General features: G+C 35.5%; 1 protein-coding gene across 1 annotated transcript in view; it reads right to left on the bottom strand.

Moving 5' to 3' along the window:
• LOC122158391 (mucin-5AC-like) overlaps window positions 1–24,096 on the bottom strand; it is a 43,579-nt gene that overhangs the window by 5,455 nt on the left and 14,028 nt on the right. The window contains exons 4-31 of the mRNA XM_042815063.1: window positions 19,796–19,849; window positions 19,118–19,379; window positions 18,590–18,704; window positions 17,542–17,632; window positions 16,603–16,712; window positions 16,174–16,390; window positions 15,120–15,245; window positions 14,549–14,666; window positions 13,585–13,723; window positions 12,779–12,889; window positions 12,184–12,253; window positions 11,898–12,035; window positions 11,649–11,813; window positions 11,058–11,152; window positions 10,422–10,548; window positions 9,544–9,799; window positions 9,018–9,070; window positions 8,534–8,634; window positions 7,381–7,532; window positions 6,820–6,958; window positions 6,623–6,736; window positions 5,903–6,082; window positions 4,599–4,838; window positions 3,756–3,912; window positions 3,355–3,483; window positions 2,878–3,004; window positions 1,887–1,930; window positions 1,608–1,799 (exon numbers count right to left, since the gene is read on the bottom strand). Coding sequence (XP_042670997.1) covers window positions 1,608–1,799; window positions 1,887–1,930; window positions 2,878–3,004; window positions 3,355–3,483; window positions 3,756–3,912; window positions 4,599–4,838; window positions 5,903–6,082; window positions 6,623–6,736; window positions 6,820–6,958; window positions 7,381–7,532; window positions 8,534–8,634; window positions 9,018–9,070; window positions 9,544–9,799; window positions 10,422–10,548; window positions 11,058–11,152; window positions 11,649–11,813; window positions 11,898–12,035; window positions 12,184–12,253; window positions 12,779–12,889; window positions 13,585–13,723; window positions 14,549–14,666; window positions 15,120–15,245; window positions 16,174–16,390; window positions 16,603–16,712; window positions 17,542–17,632; window positions 18,590–18,704; window positions 19,118–19,379; window positions 19,796–19,849 — 3,822 coding nt within the window. The remainder of the gene's footprint in view (window positions 1–1,607; window positions 1,800–1,886; window positions 1,931–2,877; window positions 3,005–3,354; window positions 3,484–3,755; window positions 3,913–4,598; window positions 4,839–5,902; window positions 6,083–6,622; window positions 6,737–6,819; window positions 6,959–7,380; window positions 7,533–8,533; window positions 8,635–9,017; window positions 9,071–9,543; window positions 9,800–10,421; window positions 10,549–11,057; window positions 11,153–11,648; window positions 11,814–11,897; window positions 12,036–12,183; window positions 12,254–12,778; window positions 12,890–13,584; window positions 13,724–14,548; window positions 14,667–15,119; window positions 15,246–16,173; window positions 16,391–16,602; window positions 16,713–17,541; window positions 17,633–18,589; window positions 18,705–19,117; window positions 19,380–19,795; window positions 19,850–24,096) is intronic.

Here is a 24,096-nt window from a genome sequence, read left to right on the forward strand (position 1 = left end):
AGTCTGGTAGACCTCAGTGAGTGGCGTTACTGACGTGGTTCCAGTTGCTGCTGCACTGCTGGTATGTTTTGATATTGTCGTTGTTTGTTTTTGTTGTGGTTTTGTTCCTATTTGTGACATTGTTGTTTTATTCTTTGTCTGTATTGGAATTGCTGTTGTTTCAGTAGTTGTGAATGTAGTTTGTTGTGTTTGTTTTAGTGTTGTAGTTGTTATTTCTGAACATGGTATATATTTACAGCATAATACTCTGATTTGGTAATTGAAGCATTTCTTATCTTCTTGGTCTTCGTTATTGCATTTCAATTCAGTGGTTTTATTGCATTGTATCTTTTGGTCATGATACTTTATTGTCTTATCTGAGTGTTCACGTACTCTGCATTCAATGCTGCTCGTGTTATTACAAGTGCTTTTTCCTTGTCCTGTGATATATTGAAAGGTTTCCTCTTCATTTTCAAGCTCCGTCCCATCATACCATTCTGACCACTCACATATATACTTCACGCATACACTTCTTGCTGGTGTTGTGGTTGCCATTTCTGTATTTCAAAGAAAGAAATATAAGTTTTGTTTTCTTCTACTGAGGAAAATGTCATTAAAAAAAGTTATTCAACTTCCATGCATTTATTGCTCTACGTAATATTTGCATGTTAATATAGTATTTTAATGAACTTGTTTCGAGTATCTTGATTTTCAATTTTAATATAGGTTTTCATCTCATCTCTTTATTCCTTTTCTCATTTTTATTCTCATTATCACTATCCACTTACTATTGCATAGCTACATAAATATACTAGTTTTAAAATATTTTAAAAAAATAATGAGTTTCCTAATTATTTTTAGTATTATGGCATTCATTTCTAAATTTATTATATAAACAGGTAATGTTTATTTTATTTATATAATATATTATGGAATACATATTGATATTTCTTATTTTAATGAGATTTCTGTTCAGTATGTTAGCATTATGGAAATGAGTGTATGAAGCATATACCCATTCCGTCACATGAATGTTACAACCACTTAATAGAAGACTTAAATTTGATTGTACAGTTCTTGCTGTAGTATTCTGTAATTGTGATGAAATACTTCTCAATTTCTCTCAATTACATGGTCAGTATGAGTTCACTGCTGGAAAATGTAGATGTTCAGGTTATTAAAGATGATCAGATTGGAAAGATTCCAAAAAATGGTTTAAAATAATTCGAGCATTCCCTCAAAATTATTTTATCTTCTGTTTATGCTATTGTGGTCAGTAATTTTTGAAATGTCAGTAATTGTCTTTTGTGTTGGTCTAGAATTGCTGTTTTTTATTTGTAGGGAAGTGAGATTCTGAAAAGAGCAAAGACAAGTAAGTTTCATCATTTTTCCACTGGAAAAACAAACAAACAAACAAAAAAAAAACAGTAAAGTAGTGGAGACTGACTTTGTGAGAAATGCTGTATTTTTTATATATATTTTTAAGCAATTAAAGCTGCCAATTGAGTTGGTTGCTTCAGAAGTCAACAGTTTCAAATAAAAGTATGTGCTAATGGCTCATCCCCTTTAGGCAATTTTCAATCCCTCCTAGAGATTTTTCAGTTATTTTGAAAAGTATTCATGCATACCTGTTGTAGGTTGACTGGTAGAAAATGTAAATGAGGTACTTGGGGTGGTTGTGATTCCACATTCAAATATATTTCTGCTTATTGTTCCATTGACATCACATGTTGCATGGAAACACCATCCACTTCCATCTGTGGTGTTGTAGATGAGTTCATTATATTTATAGATGTTGTTTTCATATATGCAGTTACATGCTGTAATTGATAAGATTATTGTTGGTCACCTATGAAAAGATAGTATCCTGTATCTAAATTTTTCACAGTGCTTCTTGGCTGTCTTACCTTTATCATCAAACTTGCACTGTAAACCTTCTGATGTGCACTCGCTAAAATAAAAAGCATAAAATACACTTATTTTATTATAAGCTAATTGTACCGCTATCATCTTTCTGCCAGATTCTAGCATCAAGAAATAGAAATAGATAATTGTGAATGACAACTTAGTTGATTTATATAATAGCATTCAGATGGGCATGTTGCCTCAATTCCAGCTAAATAACAATTGTTCATTCCACATTACTAAGGCCCTTTTCACACTGCAGAACTATCAACATACAGCCTGAATAAAAATAGGTCTTAATTTTTTCTTTCTTATAGTGTGGATCATCGTCAGAACTGACTGCATCATGGAAGATCCCCTCCTTACCCATTTCATTCTGTTAACATCAATTCATATGTGTTTACTCCTTGAGCACCCAGTTTATGTTGATTCTTTTTCTTTTTTTTTTTTTGCCATGGTTTTCCTAAACCTTTCTTTACATTTAACCCAAGCTTATACATAAAGTGAAATTAAAGATTATGCAAAGTTATAAGTGCAAGTCTTCAGCAGAGCCATGTATAATTTTCCTTGCATTTGTTTTTATACCAAAAAAAAAAAACCAAACACGTTAAGAAGGGAGAGTCTTAAGTACTACAAGCATGCTCTAAGAATGTAATAAATCCTTGGAAGTAGACCCCTTAGTAGATATATATACTTCTGGAATGATATTTTTTCCCGCCATAGCAATGGAAAATAGAGGAAGCTTAGTCTCAAAGTACTTACTGTTTTTGTTGTATCATTGTGCTGAGGATTTACAACATAATTATGATCAAATTCAACAGAACAAAAAGTGTAATAGATCCTAATAATACTAAATAGTAAGAAAGCTGGTACTGGGTGGAAAGGCCAGGCAGCATGAAACTCACTGTCTTGTGAAACAGGAACATTTAATTTCCCATTGTTGGTTTAGTCAGTTTTTCTTGTACACAATTAGATTGGTGTGTTAAGCCTTACCATAATTGACATTTATCCCGCATATATATCTTTCCATCTTCATTATCATAACAGTCACAGAGACTGACACACTTCATCTGATCCTCATGAAAATATGGCTTGTCTGGTGGGCAGTTGGGGTAGCAGCCTGAAACAAGGAAAAGGGCATATACAAGGTTGAAAAAGTGTGAACAGAGAAAATCAGGAAAAGTTTTGTTTGTGCAAGATGTGTTTGCAGGTTGTGTTTTTAACAGCAATAATTTTTACTACTATTTTTTTCCAGTAATTGTAAGAAGTAATGCAGAGCATTAATGTTAGCAGAGGACTTAGCCACAGATGTTTTCATGTGTGCTTTATCTCCATTCATGCTGATGCAATGATGTTGAAGAGAATTAAATGATGAGAAAGGCTGATGGAGAAAACAGGTTCCATTAAAGACTATTCAAAAGATTATAAACAAATTTATCCATTTAAGGGTAACTTGCAAGCTCTTTTTACCTTCTAAACCTGGCAAGTTATGGAGGCATTTTCCACTTGGGTTCCTACAGGTCTTCATACAGGAGGCTCCACAAGGCTTATAGTGCCATTCACATTCTCCTTGTTGATTATAGTAATCACAGAACAGTGCTAAAGAGAAACATAAATTTGAACACGTTCAGAAAAAAACCCAAAACTCTTCTGAGCCATGTCTGTTAGATTCCTACCATGCTGCCTTAAACAGCCTTGAAAACTGAATGAATAGGTGAAATGTGTGACCATCAAAACCCTTTGGAAAGTACACAGTGCAATTATAATTCATGTACATGAGGTACACAGAATATATGTTCAAAGATAGCATCAAGGAATTGCTGTATACTTTACTACACTTTCAGAAGAAGTGTATAGAAAATAAAACTCACGACAAATTGATGGGGTTCTCCAGGCTATACAGACACCAACTTCATTACATGCTTGAGCATAGGCAGCTACTGCTGTACAAAAACAATCACAGTCTCCTCCAGAGTCACAGGCACAAGCATCTGTCACACAGGCTTGATAATATCTTGCTGGTTCAATCTGTCATAAAAAAATAAGTATTACATTATACATTCTTCCTTCTAAGTTTTGTCAACTTTGCTAGACTGATTTTCTTAAAATTAGGATCTCAGAAGGAAGGCCTGTATCAGTTATTTCTTTTGTTATGTTTATATACACTGTTAGACACCAGACGTAATGCCAGATAATAATTCAAATTACATATTGACATAGTTTTAGACGTCTAGACTTGTGTCCCAGTGAAAGATTGGTTTCATGTTCCCAAGCTGTACTAGGCAGCCATAACCTGAAGATCTCTAGTAGTGGAAAGAACTAAGGTAATAGGAGCAGCACAAAATTATCCTGCATTGTTGATGTGTACTGGCAGTTAATGCTGCCTCATTACTACCCCAAAATGTTACTTCATTGAATTTGTGTTCATTACATGGTATGTTTTATCCAAGTTACACCATATGAAAGTATGTAGTAATTCTGAAATTATTGTTCTTTCCCAACAAGTTAGTATCATTTTCTATGATCTATATAGCCTACTATTTCTTACAGGTAGGGGCTATAGATCTGTTTGACTGTTCAAGATATAGGCTGAAGTTACACAATTCAAAGTGAAACATGCTGTCTAATGAATTAAACATATATGGTAAAGTGTATGAAGATTCAGTAACAGTCAGGCCTAATCTTCACAGAGTCAACTCCTGCCCTGGTGATACCTGTGAGTGACAGGCAGCAAAGACATTGCTGTTGATGATGCTACACTGCTTCTCTGACCAGGACTTTCGATAAGGGTTGGTAGAGCATGGGTCCTTTAAGAAGTGAGCATCAGGACATGTGGAGGATACTTTCCAGCTGTTTCCGAACTCTAGGACATTCTCCACTACAGACAGACTCCTTGTAGTGAAGTCATTGATGCCATTGCCATCATAATTTCCACAGAGGCCACAGATCCGACCCTGCAAAAGGAAAAAAAAATTATGATGGATATGAGAAAACAAAGATCTGAAACTGAAAGAATACATGAAATTCAGCTCTTAGAGTGCCATTCTATTCTAACTTTCCCGAAGATTCCCACTGAAGATACATTTTAGGTTTAGATACTCTGGAAAAGCAGCCATCTGTTTCCTCAGCAACAGAACATGACCACCAAGGCTACAAACAGCTACAGACTTTCCTTTTTTTAAATCTGAACAGTACAACTGTCTTGATCATTTTATCCATTTTTGAGGACATATCAACTTTGAGGTACATCCTCTTAACATTTAACAAAGGAAATGAGGACTCAACTAGTTGACCATGCTACAATGCTTTTCATTTATGCTTTGTTTTATACAATGGATGTTCATACAAAAGCTGTCATAAGTACTGCCAGTACATCCATGTAACTTACTCGTTAAGTCTACTGTGATGACTGCTGACAGATAGAAAAATAAATGACATTTTCCTTGCATTTCCAGAAATATCTCATTCCAAATTTCGATATGTGAAATGGTGATAGGCTGTAACAGATGCTAAGCTTTCTCTGTGGATTCAAGGATTATACTCTGTCCATGCTTTGTCCCTTGTTCACATATATACTTGAAAAATATGTAACATTTTACTTAGTATTTTACTTCCTTGTTTTTTGGAGTACAATAATTTGGATTTATGTGTGAATGTGTACTGGAAACAATAGATGATTTTTCAAAATCAGGACTACTGAATTGATTTCTACACATGTAGCTATGTAATCTTAGTAAAGTCTGATAAGCTTTACCAAGATTCACAAAGTAATTTTAACAAGTACAGTCCATAGCAGCAGTTTACCAACTCAAGTTCTGTCAGCCAGATAGAAACTGAACACTGCCTTGAGCACTCCGAAGAGTAGCTGCATTTTTACGTGTCTTCCTAAGGTACCAGAGGAATAGAAAATGACATACGACGTCCTCCAGGAATGCTAGAGAAATCACCTGTTTGGGATATTGTTTTAGTCAGATAAAAAATTAACACCCAGTCTAGATCTAGACTACTAGTTCCGCACCTTAAATTCAGCGCTCAGCTTGATGAAGATGCTGGTTTTCTTGTCCCACATGAGGATCAGTCCGCTGGTGGTATCAATCACTGTGTACATACCTATGTAACGGACTGTGAATGGTACTTCACCACCTTGTCCTCTCTGTATCACACTGACACGCTCCTCATTGAGTATCAGTTCATAGTGCTGAAAACGGAGGAAAAGGTGATTAGAAATGAACCTAATAGCTACAGCTGTGCTACTGAACACTTTTTTCTCCACTTTTAAGAGTACTAAAACCAGTTTGTTTAATGAAAAATACATCATCCAAATGTAATGTGGTTCAAATCTCAGGTTCATGGAATTGTGGTAAAACTGTATTTTAAATGGAGCAGATTGTTGATGAAAAAATGATGTCATGGTAGTCATGGAGGAACTACAGTGCACAGAGTAAGAAAATCTTCTGATGTGATCAGCCAAAATTTTGCTATGGGCAGTTTTCCTCTAGAGCTGTAGTTTGTCCAAGGGTAAGTATAAGACAGCTTTGTGAGGCTGGAATAGGCGGATAGCAGGGAAGCTGCACCAGATACTTCACCTGATTCTGGCTTAAGCTTAATTTACAAGTTGATCTGCTTTTTAAAATATTTTCTCTAAACTTCCTTGCGGCAACAGATATCCTGATTTCTCCCAAGCTTTACACAGATACTGAACAAAAACCCCCTGGTCTGTAATGTAATACCTACATACCTCTAAGAAAACTTTGATAGATTTTGAGCAAGTTGTCCCAGTGCTGCCGCAGGGAATATTTTCAGTGATAACCTGGAAGGTCCCATTCACTGTGTCACTCTTCCCGCAGTGGTTCTGAGTAGTAAAATTAAAAGCATGTTATTGTTTCAGATAAGATCAAGATTATATTACAATGTAGTTTTGTTAAGTAACAGTACCCGGACTAACGTGTATTCGCAGTTTCCACTGAAGCTGAATGTCTGGTCATCAAAGGTGGTATAATGTCCATCTCCGTAAACAGCACACGTGCCCAGGCATTGCTTTTTGGTGCATTCCCACATCCTATTCTTGCACACACTAGGAAAGAGAATTAAATGTTTTAGTAATAAAGTAACTCACTGTCTTATGCAGACATTTCCCAAAAACTCAGCATTTGTTTGGCATCTCATTCTTGGTAAATGTTATATTGATTCTGAAGTTAAAACAGTCTTTTACATTTCCCATGTGAAGTAGTAAAGCGAAGTTCTGTTCTTCTATTCCAAAAGCATGAACTGCAAAAAAGGGTAAAATGTAATGGACACCATCCTCCCAAAGGTTTTCTCCCAGTTTGTGCCTCAGCTGTCTACCTGCAACAAAAGTTGCTCATCTTTCTGAGTCAAAACTTAAAAGACCCATCAATTGATGTAATGCACAGTCTAAATCTCTCCTCACTACTGTACACCTTAAGATCTTAAGGCAAATGATGGAACCAGGCATGCAACCTTCCAGAAAATACTTACCAGGTATTACAGTCAGCATTGATCTTTTCCCCGGGTTGATACATGGCTCCATTGTGAATACATGGACATTCCTCTTCAGGAATACAACCACCCTTCCCATCTAACACAAGTCCAGATGGGCACACACAGCCAGATACACACTGTGTGCTATACTGGAAAGGTCAAGAGGAAGATACAATTTCAGAATAAAACAATCACACTAGAAAAACAAAGATTAGATCAACTTAAAATGTCTTTATATGTTCTATTTCTGCCCAACTTAAATAAGAGAAGACTGATGTATTTATAGGTCTCTAGAACAAAGACGAAGCTATTAGCATATAAAGCTGCTAAACATTAGATGCATTCTGATCCTAAATGCATTTGTTCCAGTCTGTGAAATTTGAACTATACCGGATCTTAAGACTTGCTCTGTGTTAGCTGAAGAAGCCCTATGCTTTGTGATGGATGACTTGTGATTGAATGAATGGACTTTAAAAAGAAAATAAGTAAATTTAGTTTGAGTGAGTTGCACTGAAAACAGATGCATCTCTTATGGTACCTATTCATGAAATTACGCATGGCTATCGTGCACCTAGACAAAGATATAATTAGATGTGCACTATCATTGGAAAGAAATGATTGCTCCTAGCCAGCCTGCAGCAAGTAATTTTCTCTTAAGGAAGTAAAATATGCGGCAAAGCTCTAAATATTTTCACTACTAATTACTCTTACTTCGAAAGACTTGAACTGTTACAACACTGTGTAAGACATAAAAAGAAATACTTCATATTATATACACACATGTTTCTGTTCTTATACTTGATCCATTTTTGTGTCATGAATTTTCACACAAATCCTGTGCTGAAAGTCAGAAAGCCATCACCTTTTTCAATTTAGTCAGATGAAACAGTTACAAAATGCTAGCTCTAATGAGGATGATTTGAGAAGTAGCTGAAGAAACTTTGATACTTATAAAAGTGGAATGTTACTTTGTTAAATTTTATTCTCATGATCCTATCGTTAACACTTCATAACGTGTTTTGGGGATTTTAGTATACAAAGTATCTGTGATGTAGATTCAGACAAGGAGAGTTAGATCAATGATGACTGTAGCACAAAGATGACAGACAAAACTTGAAAGTACCATTTCATCTAGCCATGACATACTTACACACTGCATATCCAGAGTATGACAGCTTTTTTGACACTCTGATCCAGTTGTTCCTGCTGTGTTGTTTCTACAGTCTAAGTAGAACATGGGAGATTCACAAACTAGAGGAAGGAAAGAAGTGAGAGAAGTAAGAAATGGCTGGGGGTTTATCACACAGCTGTAGAAATAAAAGCCATCTAGAAATTGTTTGGAATTTGTACATTTCAGTTAGTAAGGACTGCTGTCCCTACTCAGTCTGCTAAATAGGAATCCAATTGTAGATTCACTTCAGAGCACTGAATTCCCAGAACCTTCCACAGTATATCAGAAAAAAATCCTTTAGAACAGATCTTCTCATGAACCTAGGGTTACTTCTGCCTTTTATAGTATAGAAATACTTCTATTATTTAAAAATCCATTAAGAAATATCAATTCTACCAAATATTTCTGTCCAGAACCTGGCACAGAGAAAAAGACAAGTGCAAGTGGAAGACTTTTTTTTAACCTGGAATTTGATCGGGTTCTCCAATGCAATTCAGTTTTCCCTGGATGCAAGTGCTGTAAGAGAGGGAAAAACATTAACTTTTAACCATATATTGAGACTGAGAGCTACCTCTGTCAAATTTCAGTACTTTATAAGGAATTAATTGAATTCCTGAATACTATTTTACAGACCCAGGGAAGTGTTTCTCTCAACACCACTACCAATTACGCTTTCATAATAGGAAAAACTAGAGTTTGAAATGGATATATTTCTGCTTGTAACTTACTTTCTCTTAAGATTTCTCTTTGCTTTTTCTGTCGTGTGTTTTGTGCTTGAAAACTCATAAAATTAAATAGAAAATACTCCTATATACAATTGCTCTATCAATCTGGATGTATATATTATTCTTAAAAGTTTTTTAAAAATGTTTATGATATTACTATATTGAAATTCACACAGGACAAGGTGAGAACAATTTAAATGAAGCTTATTTAGGTAATAAAATGCACATACTATTGCTTGAACGTTTTTTATAAGCTTCCCTTACCATACAAGCCCATTTTCACGGACAACTTCTCCAAGTGGTATGGGAGATCCTCGGTAGTAACAGGGGCATTCATCAGCAGGCACACATTTGCCACTTTCGTCCATGTAGGTTCCATTTATGCAGGTGCAGCCATCAACTGGGACAAACTTAATTTTGCATGTGATATCAGGCTCACTTAGAGAGCGACACGTGGGTTGGCATGAATCGATGTTATAGCTGTAACTTAGGGATTTGGGACATGAGGTGGTGTACTTTGCTTGAGAGAGTAAAAAGGAAGAATGAGTTTGTTAATTCCAGATGGTAATTTTTGTTGAGAAGAAAGAAATGGTACGTAGTAGCAGTAACAGGTGAACAATAATATACACCTCTGCCTATGCTCTATCTTTCACATCAATGTTTTTTCTGAATTTTTCCAGAATTAGAAGTGAAAGCCACTGTATGTGTAGATTAAATCAAGTCATATATGCTATAAGAAATGTATTTTCTTCAAATGAGAGTTTGGAAAGAAACTTCCATTCGGTGCTGCTATTTCATTTTCCTAGTTTTCTGGTTAGTATTACTAATATTATTATTCTAATGTATCATATTTATCTCTATGACACTGTGATATAGAAAACTATAGTTGAATTCAAAGTCGTGCAGAAACAGGTGGAGGCGTGTCTGTAACAGCAAGCTCTCTCCCATCTGTTTATATTTATTCTTGCTTTTAATGGATTGAATCTAAAGGAACAGCAGGGAATTACATCTAGGAGTGCATTTAACAAAATCCCTTCCTTGATACTTACCATATTTGTCTAGAAATCAATATATTTTTTTTTTTTTCACCAACACTTTTTATTGATGAGCGCACAGGAAAGGAAATAGAGAAATGTACTCACAACAGACATTAGTCCTCCACCCATTTATTTGGATTCCTCTTGCAGCACAAGCTCTCACATAGGAAGAAAGGGATGCGCACAGACAGCCCTCACTGTTTTGACAGTTGCACGTGTCAAACATGCAGTTCTAGGAATGTGAAAAAATATAATCTCAACACTTCTAAGACTATCAACATCTGGGTCATTTGTAATGAGAAGGAAGACTGACAGCACACTGATAGTGGAATGATGATAATTAGCCAGCACACTGATAGTGGAATGATGATAATTAGCCAATGGGCTTTCTGTGCCAAGTAGTTAATAATAAAGTGGGGTTGGTGAGGTGGCAGTTAACTGTAATTTTCAAATAACCATTTAACATGCCTTTGTGCTAACCTCCTACCCATATAAGTATATCCATCCAAGAAAAAATAGCTGCCTTTGCATTTGGAATGACAAAACCAAGACTGACAACTGAAATAAGATGATGCCACAGCAAAAACAGCAATATGTTGAAAGAAAGAAGTGCAGTATAGAAATGAAAATGCAGGTATTGCAAAAGACTAGAGATATGTCTGGGACAGTTTTTTCCTGGTAGCTAGTTGTACATGATCCTATTTCTATTGTTTCTGAAGAGAAACCAGTCTACCAACATACCATGTAGTAAGTAGAGGGACTCAGTAGATAATGACAATCAGCAAAAGGTCCTTCTCTGTCAGTTAGTAGCCCACACCAATGCTTAGCATATTTTTCTGTTGAAAGAACAAACAGTGCAAATATGCACATTACTTTTTTAATTCATTAGTCCCATTACCCACTTTCCTAAAATGCGAAACTAGTTTTGAAATTACATCTAATCTCTCCCCTCCTGTCTGTTTTCACTCAATTTGTGCTCTAAGGTTATTAAAACCAAAGGTACAATGAAATAAGAGTTACCAAAGATCACAAATAAAGAATTTCCAAAGATGCTCATGTGATCCACTCTTCTGATATCAAGCTGTGAGCTTAGACATTCTGTTTTCAGTGATCACACAGTTTCTTTCAGTTATGCCTCCAGGACTCTTCCTTTACTTCTTTATATAGCCCTCATGTTCTCATTGTGAATATTCTGATTGCAGATGTATGTTTTCACCAAATACATAATTCTTCATTCTCTTATATTTGCTTTTTAACAGTTGTGCTTTTCTTAGTGATAAGAAAATTTTTAAAAATCTTTTTCTTAACAAAATAATTTTATGAAGCATTTACCATTATCAATGCTGAGTGCACAGGGGTTCTCAAAGATGTGCTGGATATCAGGGCAAGAAGCCTGAGTTTTCCATGTATTAGCAAATGCTGCTGCTGTTCCTTCAACTACTCCACTTATGGCCTTAAAGTCATCAGTTTGGACATTATTGAAATTTCCACAAAGACCTGTTGAAAACCAGTGAAAAGTTTATACTGTTTGTACTCAACAAAAGACATTTAGCAAGATGTTCTTCAGTTTCATTCACTTACCACAGGTTTGGTCTTTGAACACAGGGTCCAATCGCACAAACATTTGCATGATGGGTGTGATCTGGATTTCAACCTGGATACCAATATTTGTGTGCACGATGATGAAGAATGATGAAGGTCTAAAGATGGTGACATTGGCTAAAAAAGAAAAAACAGAAGATTGCTTTCTAGAGGAGGTTAAATGAGAGACAGAGTATATCATGATATGAAGGCTGCTTTAAAAGTAATGCCTCCTATTTTATGACATTGCCCACAACATCAGAGGTGAATGGTAGAGAAAAAATACCTGCTGAGATTGGCAGCTGGGTGTAGATTGAGTTCACAAACACACCACCATCACTTTTGACCTCAACGAGCTGTTTAGGAAGAGGAACAACAGGTAAAAGAGTAATAATAGTGATGGCTCCGGTGATATTACTTAAAGACCTATTAATTAAAAGGGGCATTTTTGTGACATCATCTCACTCTTTCCACTTTGTGCACTTACACTAATTTTCCTGGCCAAGGAAAAAAAGGTTTTTGAAGAGTCTTTCTCAACTGATTAGTGAATTTTATCATCTTGGTTTCTATGAATAAAACTTTATGATGAATTACACCCATTGCTGTTGTACTTGTAGCTTCTAAATTACAAGTTTATGTGTTTTCATCTAATTGGCAGAAAAAGAGCTTTTTCAGCTTTTTCTTAATGAACTTCCATAAAGCCAAATCTACTATTTCGTTTTCACAACAAAACTAGTTTATTTTCACATGATAAAAATCTAATGTACTTATCCCATGTGTGGAAATAAATAAATGTGCAGGTCCCCACCCAATAATGGCCTAGATGCTTTGGTCCCCACGTCATTAATAGTTTTTTTCTCATGCTTATTTTGCATTCTTACCGTTTGTCCTTTATTCAAGCTGAGGGTCACTGTCCGTAAGCATGTTTCAGTGCTTGTCATGCCACATTTGCGTAGTTCTACCAGGATGGTGAATATTTCATCTTCACAGTGCTGAAAATAAATAAAAATCCCAACAGTTATTCAATGAAAGGCTAATTACAAAAGCTGTCCCTGTCAAAGTCTCTCTTGTCAGGGAAATAGTAAAAATGAGTAATTTTCTTTTTTTTTTTTTAGACTGAATTGTGCAAATGGGAAAAAAGAAAGCATAGAAGAATCAGATCAAAAAGGTCAAACCATTTCACTTACACATTACCGTAACAAAATGTTCTGATTATAATAAATTTTTTACTTCTTTATTTCTCTTAACTCATTTTTATAATGGTTCAAAACCTAAATGGAATGTATCAGTTGACTTGATCTGATTTTTCTTTATTTCTGCTTCCAAGAAAGAAATACTTATTAGATACAGTTAACAGGGCAAAGTTATTTAATCCAGTAAAACAGCTGGAACAATTATGCAGAAGAATGTATATTAAGCAATACCTTAAAAAGAGAATAGTCTTCAGCATTTATTGTACGACAGAACTGGAAGTTCCCTGGAAACCACAATTTACTGTTGCATGACATCCTAATATTTAGCTGATAACTAAATCATTTGAATGGCAGAATACATTCCAGTAAGTGTCTGATTAACTGAAGCAACTCAATATACATACGTCAGAAGACTTAAGTTTTGAAGATGTTGATTGAGATTACCTATCCTTTCCACAAGCACATAAGGCTTTATGACCAAGTAATAGTCTCACCTTAGAAAGGACGTAAGTGCAGTCTCCATAGACATCATAATGCTTTTTATCATATGTCGAAACGTGCGAGCCTCCCTCTACGGAACATGTTCCTGGACATGACATATCTTCACAATTCCATTTGCTTCCACTGCATGTACTGGAAGAGGCAAGACAAACTTAGCTGAAATCAGCAATAGCAGTCTAGACTTACAGAAATTACAATGACATTAGGTTTAGAACTGCTTTTCCCTTTCAATCTATAGTTCAAATACACGGTAAATCCAGGTTTAAGACTTTCTCAAATATTGTGAACATACGAAGTAAAGCATTAAAGGGAGTGACTGTGATATGCATTCACTTTGTTCATTTGTTTCTATTCTTTTTTTGGACAGGTTAACTCAATAGCAACAGGTGCTGGATGAGTAATTGCTTGTCTTCTACAGCTTACATAAAACGTAATGCCAAATTAAAATATCTTCTGTTTTCTTGTATGAATTTATAAGAAACTAAGAGAAATGTGACTCCACATCTACTCCTAGTGAGTAGATAGAGTATGTCTGTTTTCTAAGGTAATGTGGTACTGTACAGGTACAGGATTAATAACTGTGAAACTATGGTTGTGTAGCTTCTCTTATTTTCTTCAGAGAAAATAAATATTTGCAAATACGTAAATTACTGCAACTTCATTCCCTTTAGAGAAGTCCAAATGTTTGAACAAAATAAACAAAGAGGAAGCACTTGAATTCACTGGTGAGAAATCTAAACACTGTAAATCCTTACTTTGATCACCTTGAGCTCAAGTGCAAAGACAGTTAAGGCTGTTGCTAAATAAAAGAAAGAATGTTCGCTGAGGTTATTTTGGAACTGTAGCGGCTAGTTAAATACACAGATCAATTACGATGATGTAATTGCAAACAATAAATCATTAAACCCACTAAATATATTAGAGGAAATAAAGAGTTAAGAAAATAGCAAGAGTTACCAGGAATAGCACTGCTCTGAGAAAGAAGTTCCTGGAGCATAAGTGTTGCCATTGTAAATACAGGAGCATTGCTGACGGGAGATGCAGCCAGAATTGTTTATGTCATCAAAAACGGTTCCTTAAGTTAAAAACAACAACAGCAGAATTTAATTAATTAAAGAGGTACTTTCCATACATGGGAAAAAAATCATTTTTGTTCATTACTAAATGTTGCTTCAAAGACAGATTTGCAGCTGCTGTGAACTGTCATAGATGCATTGAGGACAGTAGGACTATGCCAATTTACAGACTTTCAACCTTTCTATTCTTAAATTCCACCTGCTTTGAAAGGGAGTTATTTTAGTACAGGTGGCTTGCTGAAAGACTAGCTTTGATCTGTTTGCTTTTCTGCTTTCCTGCTTTCTAACTATTGCGTGTGCGCTGGCAATTAATTCCAATGTCTTTCCTCAGTTGATAAACGATAAATACTTATCACTTGCAGCTGTGAAAAATGCAAATATAAGAGCTTTAAGCCTCATGGAATCTGTCTTGTTTATTTTGAGATCAGAAATGTGAGTATATAAGAACTTGCCTTGGGGGCAGAAACAACCATCCATACAGTGCTCTTCACAAAACTGAGATCGTTCAGGATTAGTGCATGTGTCAGTGCAGGGGGAGCTGCACTCCGAATACTGCATGTTGTAAGGACATGTCTTGGCTGAAAGGTTAATAAAAGGAGAGGTTTTTTTTTTCAGTCTGAAGTATTTCTAGTTCACTGTATATGGAAATAAGTATGTTCATTTACATTTTTTCAACTAGATTTAAAACCACACTAAACCACAGATCTATCCCCACTTGTCAAAATCTTTAACTTTACTCATTCAGATCTATGTTCTACAGATGAGATTTGCTTTTCATGACAGTGTGAAGAAAGACTTAACTGATGCCAAAATGACTGGAGTTCTAGGCACATCAAGAAAATGGTTCTGCAAAGCTAGCAAGGTTTCTGTTAAAGGTAGCCTTTTCAAGGACATCCGCATAGCTAGGGAAACGTAAGAATCAAGTTCCTAAAGCTTCAGTGTATTCAGATTTTTCAGATATCCCTTGGAACAGCAAATAGTATCCCAGTGGATTTTAATTTCAAACAAATGTTGGTGACAGTATCAACAGCTACACTAATAACGTGCAGGTGTTTAATTCAGTGAAAACTTCTGAAGATTACAGTGGTACAAACTACTCAAAACCAAGCTAGAGATTAAATGCTACACTAGCCTAAGACCAGTGAAGACTCAATCAATTAATCAACAAGGGTAAAAAATATGGTAGCCACCATAAAAAAAAAGGGGAGAAACAGAAATATAAGTAACCAAATCACTCTCCTTCTTTCTCCTTGTATTTGTTTCCTTTATTATCCCAATTCATTATTTGACCCTTCAGCTCTTGAGTAAGTGTATCCATTTAACTGATAGTGTTTAAGCCACTCTGCATTAAAACACTTAGTTCTTTCTCCTTAGTCTTGTTGCTGGAGCTTATACATCAGAACCCTCACCACGCCTGTAATTTCCAATGCATACTCAGCATTACTTGAGAACTCATTTCTTTTTATTTACCCAGCACAAAATAAAGGCATCTCCACTAATACTTACGGCACAGTTTTGAGGTTCTCCAGTTCAAAGGTTCCCCACCAGCATGAGCACACTGCCGGGAGTACTCAGCAATAGTATCACAGATACATGAGGCATTTTTTAACTCTTCGGAGCGGCACAAGTCTTCTCGGCAAGCCATAATATACTCACTAACATTAACTAGGCCATTACAGTCTGCAAATGCAAAACTGGTCAATGTTTTCTGACATATGTCATCCTGGGGAGAAAAAAAAGACAAGAAAACTTTCAGAAAATAGAAAGCAGCAAATTTTTAGCATTGCTTCTTTGCTAGATTATTCTTTAATAGAATTTCATATCCCTCTTTACTTACTATTGCCCTAGGTCTTTTCCTGTTGATCCCTCTGAAGCTGTAGAACAATACAAATAAATGTGAAAGAAAAATGAAAGAATAATCAGAAAGATACTTACAAAGTCATATGTGCAATTATCTAGTGAGGAAGGAGTTGGGTCTTCACAGTACTCTGTCGGCCCATCCAACTTCTGCATATTCCCAAACTGTAAGGCTGTCATTCTGATATCTGTGCAAAAGAAATTTAATAATGAGGGTTGTGTGGGATTTTTTTGGTCAACACAACTTCCTAATATCTTTTCCTCTTGTCAAGAATTCTTTTCAAGATCAGCTAAGGCAGATAGTTCCCTTGAATTTTTTCATTTTATCATCATGCCTTCCAAAATAAACACTGACATCACTATCTGGAGAAAGAAGAACATTAGAAAAAAATTTTCAGCCTACTACATTTAGGCGCAAACTAAGATTTGAAAAACAGACTGTTTTCAGAAGATAATGAGTCCACGTAGGGAAGAAAGAAAATAATTAAAATAGGGATTTGTACAATGGAGACTGCTGAGAAACAAGGTTTAGGAAAACACTCAAATTGAGAATGGATAAAATAAGAGAGGATTATATATAGACTATGCATATAAAAAGGCAAATGTGGATATATTTTGTGGAACAGGATTAAAAATTCAAAATTCTGACAGCATGTTTAATGGACTCATTAATATAGACAAAAGATCTATTTCCCAAGCTTTTCAAATCAGAATTGATATGTTACTATTAGAATTATTTTTATGACAGAACTGAAAAAACAAATGTATTGACTAGATATTACAACTACATTTTGTTTTACTGGATGTATTTCAATATTTACGTTGTCAGTGAGAAACTGGCTAACAACTTTAGGTATTAAATACACAATATGTTTTTCAACATAGATTGAATCATAGCTTCTGAGTATACTCTTCAAAAGGATAGGAAAGTGGAATGATGGTGATGTTAGTGCTGAAAGATAGTAGAATACATGCTGACAACTCCAGAAACCAATTTCTGATATTTAAAAAACTTACTGTTTGAATAGAACTCATTGTAAACTGGAATGCCACTGAAGTCCCCACAGAGACCACAGGTCTGATTGGCATATTTCTCATGCAGTTCTAACTAAAATGATAGGCAATATGTTGATAAAAGTTAGTATACACATTGTAAAATATTTTCAGGATCATCAAAAACACTTGTACCTGCTGACCCTATTTTTCATCAGAACTATGTAATTTTATTTAGAATTTTAAGCTTGAATTTTAAGCTTATTTAGAATTTAAGCTTGAGGGATAGAATGAAGAGTTGTCTTAGATTTGATTTACAACAAAAACTCCAAACCATTGGTGTAGACATAAATTTTCACTGCAATATCTGTAGAGCACCCAGCCTTTTTCTTTCCATTGTTCAGAAAGAAAATCAAATTCACAGCAAAAATGATGTCCTAAGAGAGAAAAATTCTGCCCAAAAATTGCATTAGAAGAGGTAAGTTAGACAGTGATGGTGTATGGGAACTGCTGAATCATGGCCTGAACCTCTGATTGATGACCTGAGGCAAGCAATGAGTCAGCCACAGAGCACAGGTGAAGGCAATTCACCTGTGCTGCTGGAAGGGGTGGAGCCTGGCTCCACTTCTCCTAGACCCATTTAAGAGCTGGCTACCAGTGGAAATGGTTCTTTTCTAGAAATTCCTCCTCTGGAGTTTTGCAGTGAGCCCAGGATGTGGGTAAGCATTCTATGTATTCTCTTTTTGTTATTGTAACTTGCTTATCCAAACTCTCTGGTTTAGTTCATAATTATAACATCTTTATATTCATTGATTATACAGATGGTAATATATTAATGTTAGTGAAAGTGGTTTTTCAACCTACTTTAAGCAGAAGCCTGCTATCAAAGAGGAGTAAATCCATGTAATTTTCTTTGAGACTACCTGAATGCAAACCTACCTTTCTTAAGGAAAAGCTGATCAACAGTATGCAATGGAAAGGCAACAGTAACTACTAAACAAGCATTAACCTAATCAAAGATTAGCTTTTTGGCTGATCTGAAGGTGCAGACAGGTCCAAGAGCTGTTCTTACCAAGATACTGTCACGCTGATTCCACATAAATACAATATCCGCTTTGCTGACAACTTTCACATAAATGCTGCTTCTCTCTATAGTAATTCCAGCTTGACTGTATGGCAGTTGAACTCTACAGAAAGGTAGAATTAATACTGAATATTTTCTGATCTGGATGTTTGATAAGGAGGAAAAAAAAAAAAAGGCTTGTGCATTCCAGTGTCTTACAAGGATATAATGCAGTTGTGTGGAAAGAAAAGTAATTAAAAAATAAAATGGTCCAGTACCATCAAATGTGGATTTAAATTTGAATCCAACCTCAGGATTTTTCATAGAAATTTTGTTTTTGAGGTAATCTTTAAACGAACAATTGATTTATCGTGACTTGAATTAATAGCAACTTATTCATTATTTCTATGGGTAAAATTATCAGATTTATTGAAGAATGCTGATCTTCTTTCCCCAGTATACAAAAAGTACTTGGCCAACTTGGAAAAAAAACCAAAACATCTGTATTTACCAAACAAATGGTATGAATAGACTCACCTGTTGCTGTTGATAAGGACAGTATCCTTTGTTAGCTCAACAGCTACACCTTCAAGTTTTATGGTAATGCGGTAGATTATAGGAACACTTTCCACCAGCGTACGCCTAATCTGGATGTTGAATTCTTCATAGGGAGTGTTGCAATGGGATGCAAAAACGTAATTGCAGAGCCCAGGGTAGTGGTAGATGTCTCCATCAAAAGTCTTGAAGTGGAAGTTGCCCCATGTGCTGCATACACGGCCATTGTGAGCAGGGTTGGAAGCTGGAAATTTAAAACTAGCTGTAAAAAATGCTTAAAATCCTAGCCTTAACATGGTGAATCAAATTATCTAAGGCTTCACTCTGTCATAGTTTTCCCTTGACCACCTCCCTTTGTTATTTCCACCCATCTATCCATTATAACAAGTCACCATGTATTCATCCTTCATCATCTGTCTGCTGTTCATCACGTATATACCTGTAAATGGTTGTAGTTAAGTTCAAGTAGATTATTTAGTTGTTCACATTTCATACAAGATAACAGTTCAACAATATGCTATGTTTCTTAACTGGCCTCTTTCTCCTCTTATGACTTTGTGACTTCTTTTGCCAGTGCATTTCCCTGTTTGTGCTAAATTCCTTCATATACGTTTTCTAAAACTGAATACTTATTGAACACATTTCATTTACTTAACTTACGTGTTATTACTGGATTTGTTGATGTTTGCTGGATGATTTTTACTTCCGATGAAACTGTAAAAGAAGGAAAAAAAAAAAAATTAAGAAAACCAAATCTAGTACAACAATTCAAAGACTTGCAGCTAAAACTGACCTGGAAAGAAAAGACCGGTGTGCTAATATGACAGTGTTAAGTTTGGTGTTGATTTATACAGGAAGTGAATCAGGTTAAAAGTCCACATTACACTTCATAATTCAGTCATAACAAATTGCTTTTAGCTGTGAGGATTTCCATTTTCTACCTTGTAGTTTTGATTTTTTTTATGAAACTCCAAATTGTGTTAGCATAGGCAGAAACTTGCAGCTCTGCATATCAGAGCTCTTCAGACACAACAACTAATACAAAGAGTTAAGCTACACTAAATTAGCCTAGTACAAAAGCATAGCTGGTTTATGTTACATCTACTCAGACTAAGGAGGAAATTAAAAACTTAAAAATCAAAACTGTCCTATTCCTGTGTTCTGCTTCAATGATTATTTTTGTACCTCTAGTTAAATAGTTAGTAGCTCAACTACTCAATTGTCTTCCAGCTGAATTCTCCTTCTCTTTATTCTGTCTCCGTAAGTTTTGAATTGCTTTCTACACATGGCCCAACTATCGTGCTTAGAAAAACACCTGATCCTGTGCTCCAAGTTTGGTGCTCTAAGCTCCTGTTTTTCATAAGTAAACATGTCAGGCACTTCCCATTTAAGAAAAATGGCTACGACTTTATTTTATGAAAGACTGAATCCATCCAGAATGAAATAACCCTGCCTGGAAAACGTTGACTAATACCAACCTACAACATGTCAAGTCTAAATCCTCAGAGGATTTAGGTGATGAAATGACTCATGTCTGAATGAGCACTTCTGGTGTCTAAAGTACTTGCCAGTTGAAGTGCTGCCTGTGCAATTTAGTTCTAAGTTCCCTTTCTCATAATATAACAGACAGATAGATCCAGGAACTCAGAACTAGAGAACACAGAACCACCACACCAAACAAGGAAGGATTTTTTACTGGAAATGCACACCATGTAAGCAAACTGAGTACTCAATATCAGAGCTGAAGGGATTCAAACTCCCAGAGAGAAACCCAAGACACTCCTAATTTTGGAAGGGTGTTCTGGGAAGCTTCACCATCTCTAGAAGTTGTTCCAGTGTCTGCAGGAGTTTCCTTTCATCCCTAAGCTTCTGTTCTGCTCTCATTTATACATGACCATTCGTGACGCACGAAGAAGTAACTTTAATCTTTTTCTGCTTTCTGTTGGTTTTTCACTATCACAGATACTATCATTAGATAAATACATTCATACCACTACAATTGTTGAGAAAATATAACAAATGCCACTGTGAGTCTTAATAATGCGACAATTTGCTTTCATTCAACACATTCACAGGAGCTTCAGTGGACACAGAATCATCCTGACTTCACCTAAGAGCCAATACTCTTTAAAATATAGTGAACGTTTATTTAAAAGTGTGAGAACTTTTGTAACAGAACAAAACAGTATATACATGTATTTTAGTCTGTTAATTTTTCTCAAGGAAATGCAGTGTTTTTTTTTTACTAAGCAAGTATTATTTCCAAGGAAATTCTAGCTGCACTAGTTTATCTAGCATTATCTAGCAATTGCATAATGCCATGCTGTTGATCCTTATAAAAATAGGTGCTTATTGCTTCCAAGAATACCAATACATGGTAATTTGATCTTTGATTATTTGGAAAGAGTTATGGATATTTGTGGATGCACCTCGTCAAGCTGTTATCCAGCTGCCATCCCATATACACAATTCTCATTACAGCTTATAGAAGTTGGAATTGGACCCTGAACATGAAGTTAGAGAGGATGGCATGGAATAAGGCCAATATTTTGTAGTCAGTGAGAACATCTGAATATATTTTCCACCTAGTGTGATTTGAAAGAAGTCTTTGCTGGATTTGGTCTAACCACTACTCATTTTTCAAAGCAATTTATTGTGTTGGCATTGCACAATACAAATAACTTTCTTGTACAAAGAAGGGCTGAGGATATTTTGATTGACACTATGTAACTCTAAACGTAAGATTACACCTGTAGGTGACTTGTACTTTTGTGCTTAAATCAACTTAGCAGTATTTTAGTGTTTATTTCATGTAACATAAAGTAACCTAAAATTGTATTTACACTTGTTAGTGTTTGGAAAGTGATACACAAGATAAATTGAAAAGCAATCTGAAGATTTTAAAATGATAGCTGACAGGACAGTAATTACTGTACACCTACGGGACTGAGTTAGCAAGCTTGTGTTCATGCAAGTAATTTCTATTTGCATACTCCGATTGAACATGACTGAATATTAACAATCTGCCAAGATTGTCCTCAATTAATGTAATGCAAGCAAGAGGAAAAAAAATGCACAAAATGATGGATTGCAATGTAACAGATTAACCTCCCAGTGATTTTCATAGTGAAGATCAACAATTTATGTAAATATTAAATATTATATCTAATGTAGTATCAGTATACATTCATTACCAAAAATCATTGTCACATGAATAATTCTAGTCTTTTTTTGCAAAGGAATTGGCAAGAGTAATCTAGTATGAAGTTCTAGTAGGTGACAAAATACTGGAAAAGACTGACCTGTTACCTGATCTAGCAACTGGAAAAGTAGTGCTTTAAATTTCATGAAAAGATCAGAACATTTGTAATCATTCTTACTATAAAATGCAAAGGAAACGAAACGCTTTTGTAAAGCATAAGTACTACTAAACATCTGGTACTTTAAGACATGAATAATGGTTCTTTTTTATTTGGTTTTCAAGACTACTTATCAAGTGAAGTTATATTCAGTGGCCTGGGGCAATGTGAAATCAAATCAATCCAGTTAATTTAATTTTAATTACATTTTATTTAATGCAAGTTAAAAAAAAAAATGCAAAAACAGACTTAGTTCTATCAAAGACAAAGTTCTATTTAAGTGCAACCATTTGCTAAGTGAAACAATAAAATGGGTTTAGTTGCTTAAAATATATTATTAGGTCTAAGCAATAATAAAAGAGTTAACTCCTTACCTATCTGATGGGTGCAGCAAAGTGCTAAAAGGAAAGCCCATTCTCGTAACCATATCCTCCTACCAAACTCCATTTTGAGTGGAGTCTGGCAGAAGGGTGCCAGTGTAAGGTTGGTCAGGAAGAGTAGTTCACCTATGCTCCCTCAGTCTTATATAGCAGGTGTCTTTGGCTTCAGTCCCAGATGGATTCAGGTAATCCAGAAAGGTGGGGTTTGGGGGATTTTAGCAAATGAATAGGTAAACAGAGGATGCTTTTCTTTCCTCTGCAACTGGCCAATGGTATTTGCATTTTGGGAGGAGTATATGCATATACGTACATATATTTTGTTAAAGTTCAGCCTAATAAAGAAATAAACTGCAAATAAAATGAGACTTCCACAAAAGAAAAGGTCCTAGAACAAATAAAATTTGATGTTGTCTTACAGTTACAGTTACACATGTGGCACAGAAGTAACTAGAAGTTTTTCAATACTGTAAATGATGCCAACTGCTCCTTGGCAAAAGAAAACATAAAACCAAAAGTTTGCTGATTTCTGAAATTAGAGGAGATCTGTAGTATTTCAGATGGGGGGGACACAGTACTATGAAGTCACTTTGTGCCGTTCAGGGCAGCAAATCTCGCAAAAAGAACAGACTAACACCTTTGAAGGGTACTGCACTGTCACAGTGTCATACCGAGTGTATGCCATGAAAACCTCTGACACTGATAAGCATTAGGCACCCTTTTAAGGAACATTCATTAAGTCAGCTTTCCCTGGACTATATTCTGGTTTTGTTAGAGATGGGTTCAGACCTTGACATCTACTTCTGAATTTGCTGCAGTCTGATTTTTTTTATTTTTTTTTTTTTAACCTTCTCACAGAAAACACCAGTAACTTTACAGTCAGATAGCCTTACCACGGCTTTGTAGGAGAGAAAAGTTCAACAGATAAAGGCCTGCAACCACATTCATTACCATTCCTGTGTAATTCCATTCCTATCTATGGGGAAATGAGCCCCTACGCGTTAGGGAAACAGACAATAAATCAGGCCTATTAGGCCCACCAGTTAATGTTTAACACTTTTTTTCCCCCCAAATGTTGACTTTTTGCAGTTCTATGGTGTTAACATTTCAAAAGTGTGAATGAACGTATACTTCAATAAACAGTCCAGCTATTTTGTGTCCCCCTCTTTTTCAGCTTGACATTAAAGGTAGGTAGGATAAGTTGCTCTGGGCAGATTTCTCATTG

The sequence above is a fragment of the Centrocercus urophasianus genome, unplaced genomic scaffold, assembly GCF_019232065.1.
Source record: "Centrocercus urophasianus isolate 14NV4802_14NV808 unplaced genomic scaffold, USGS_Curo_1.0 seq_14, whole genome shotgun sequence".
Classification (NCBI taxonomy): domain Eukaryota; kingdom Metazoa; phylum Chordata; class Aves; order Galliformes; family Phasianidae; genus Centrocercus; species Centrocercus urophasianus.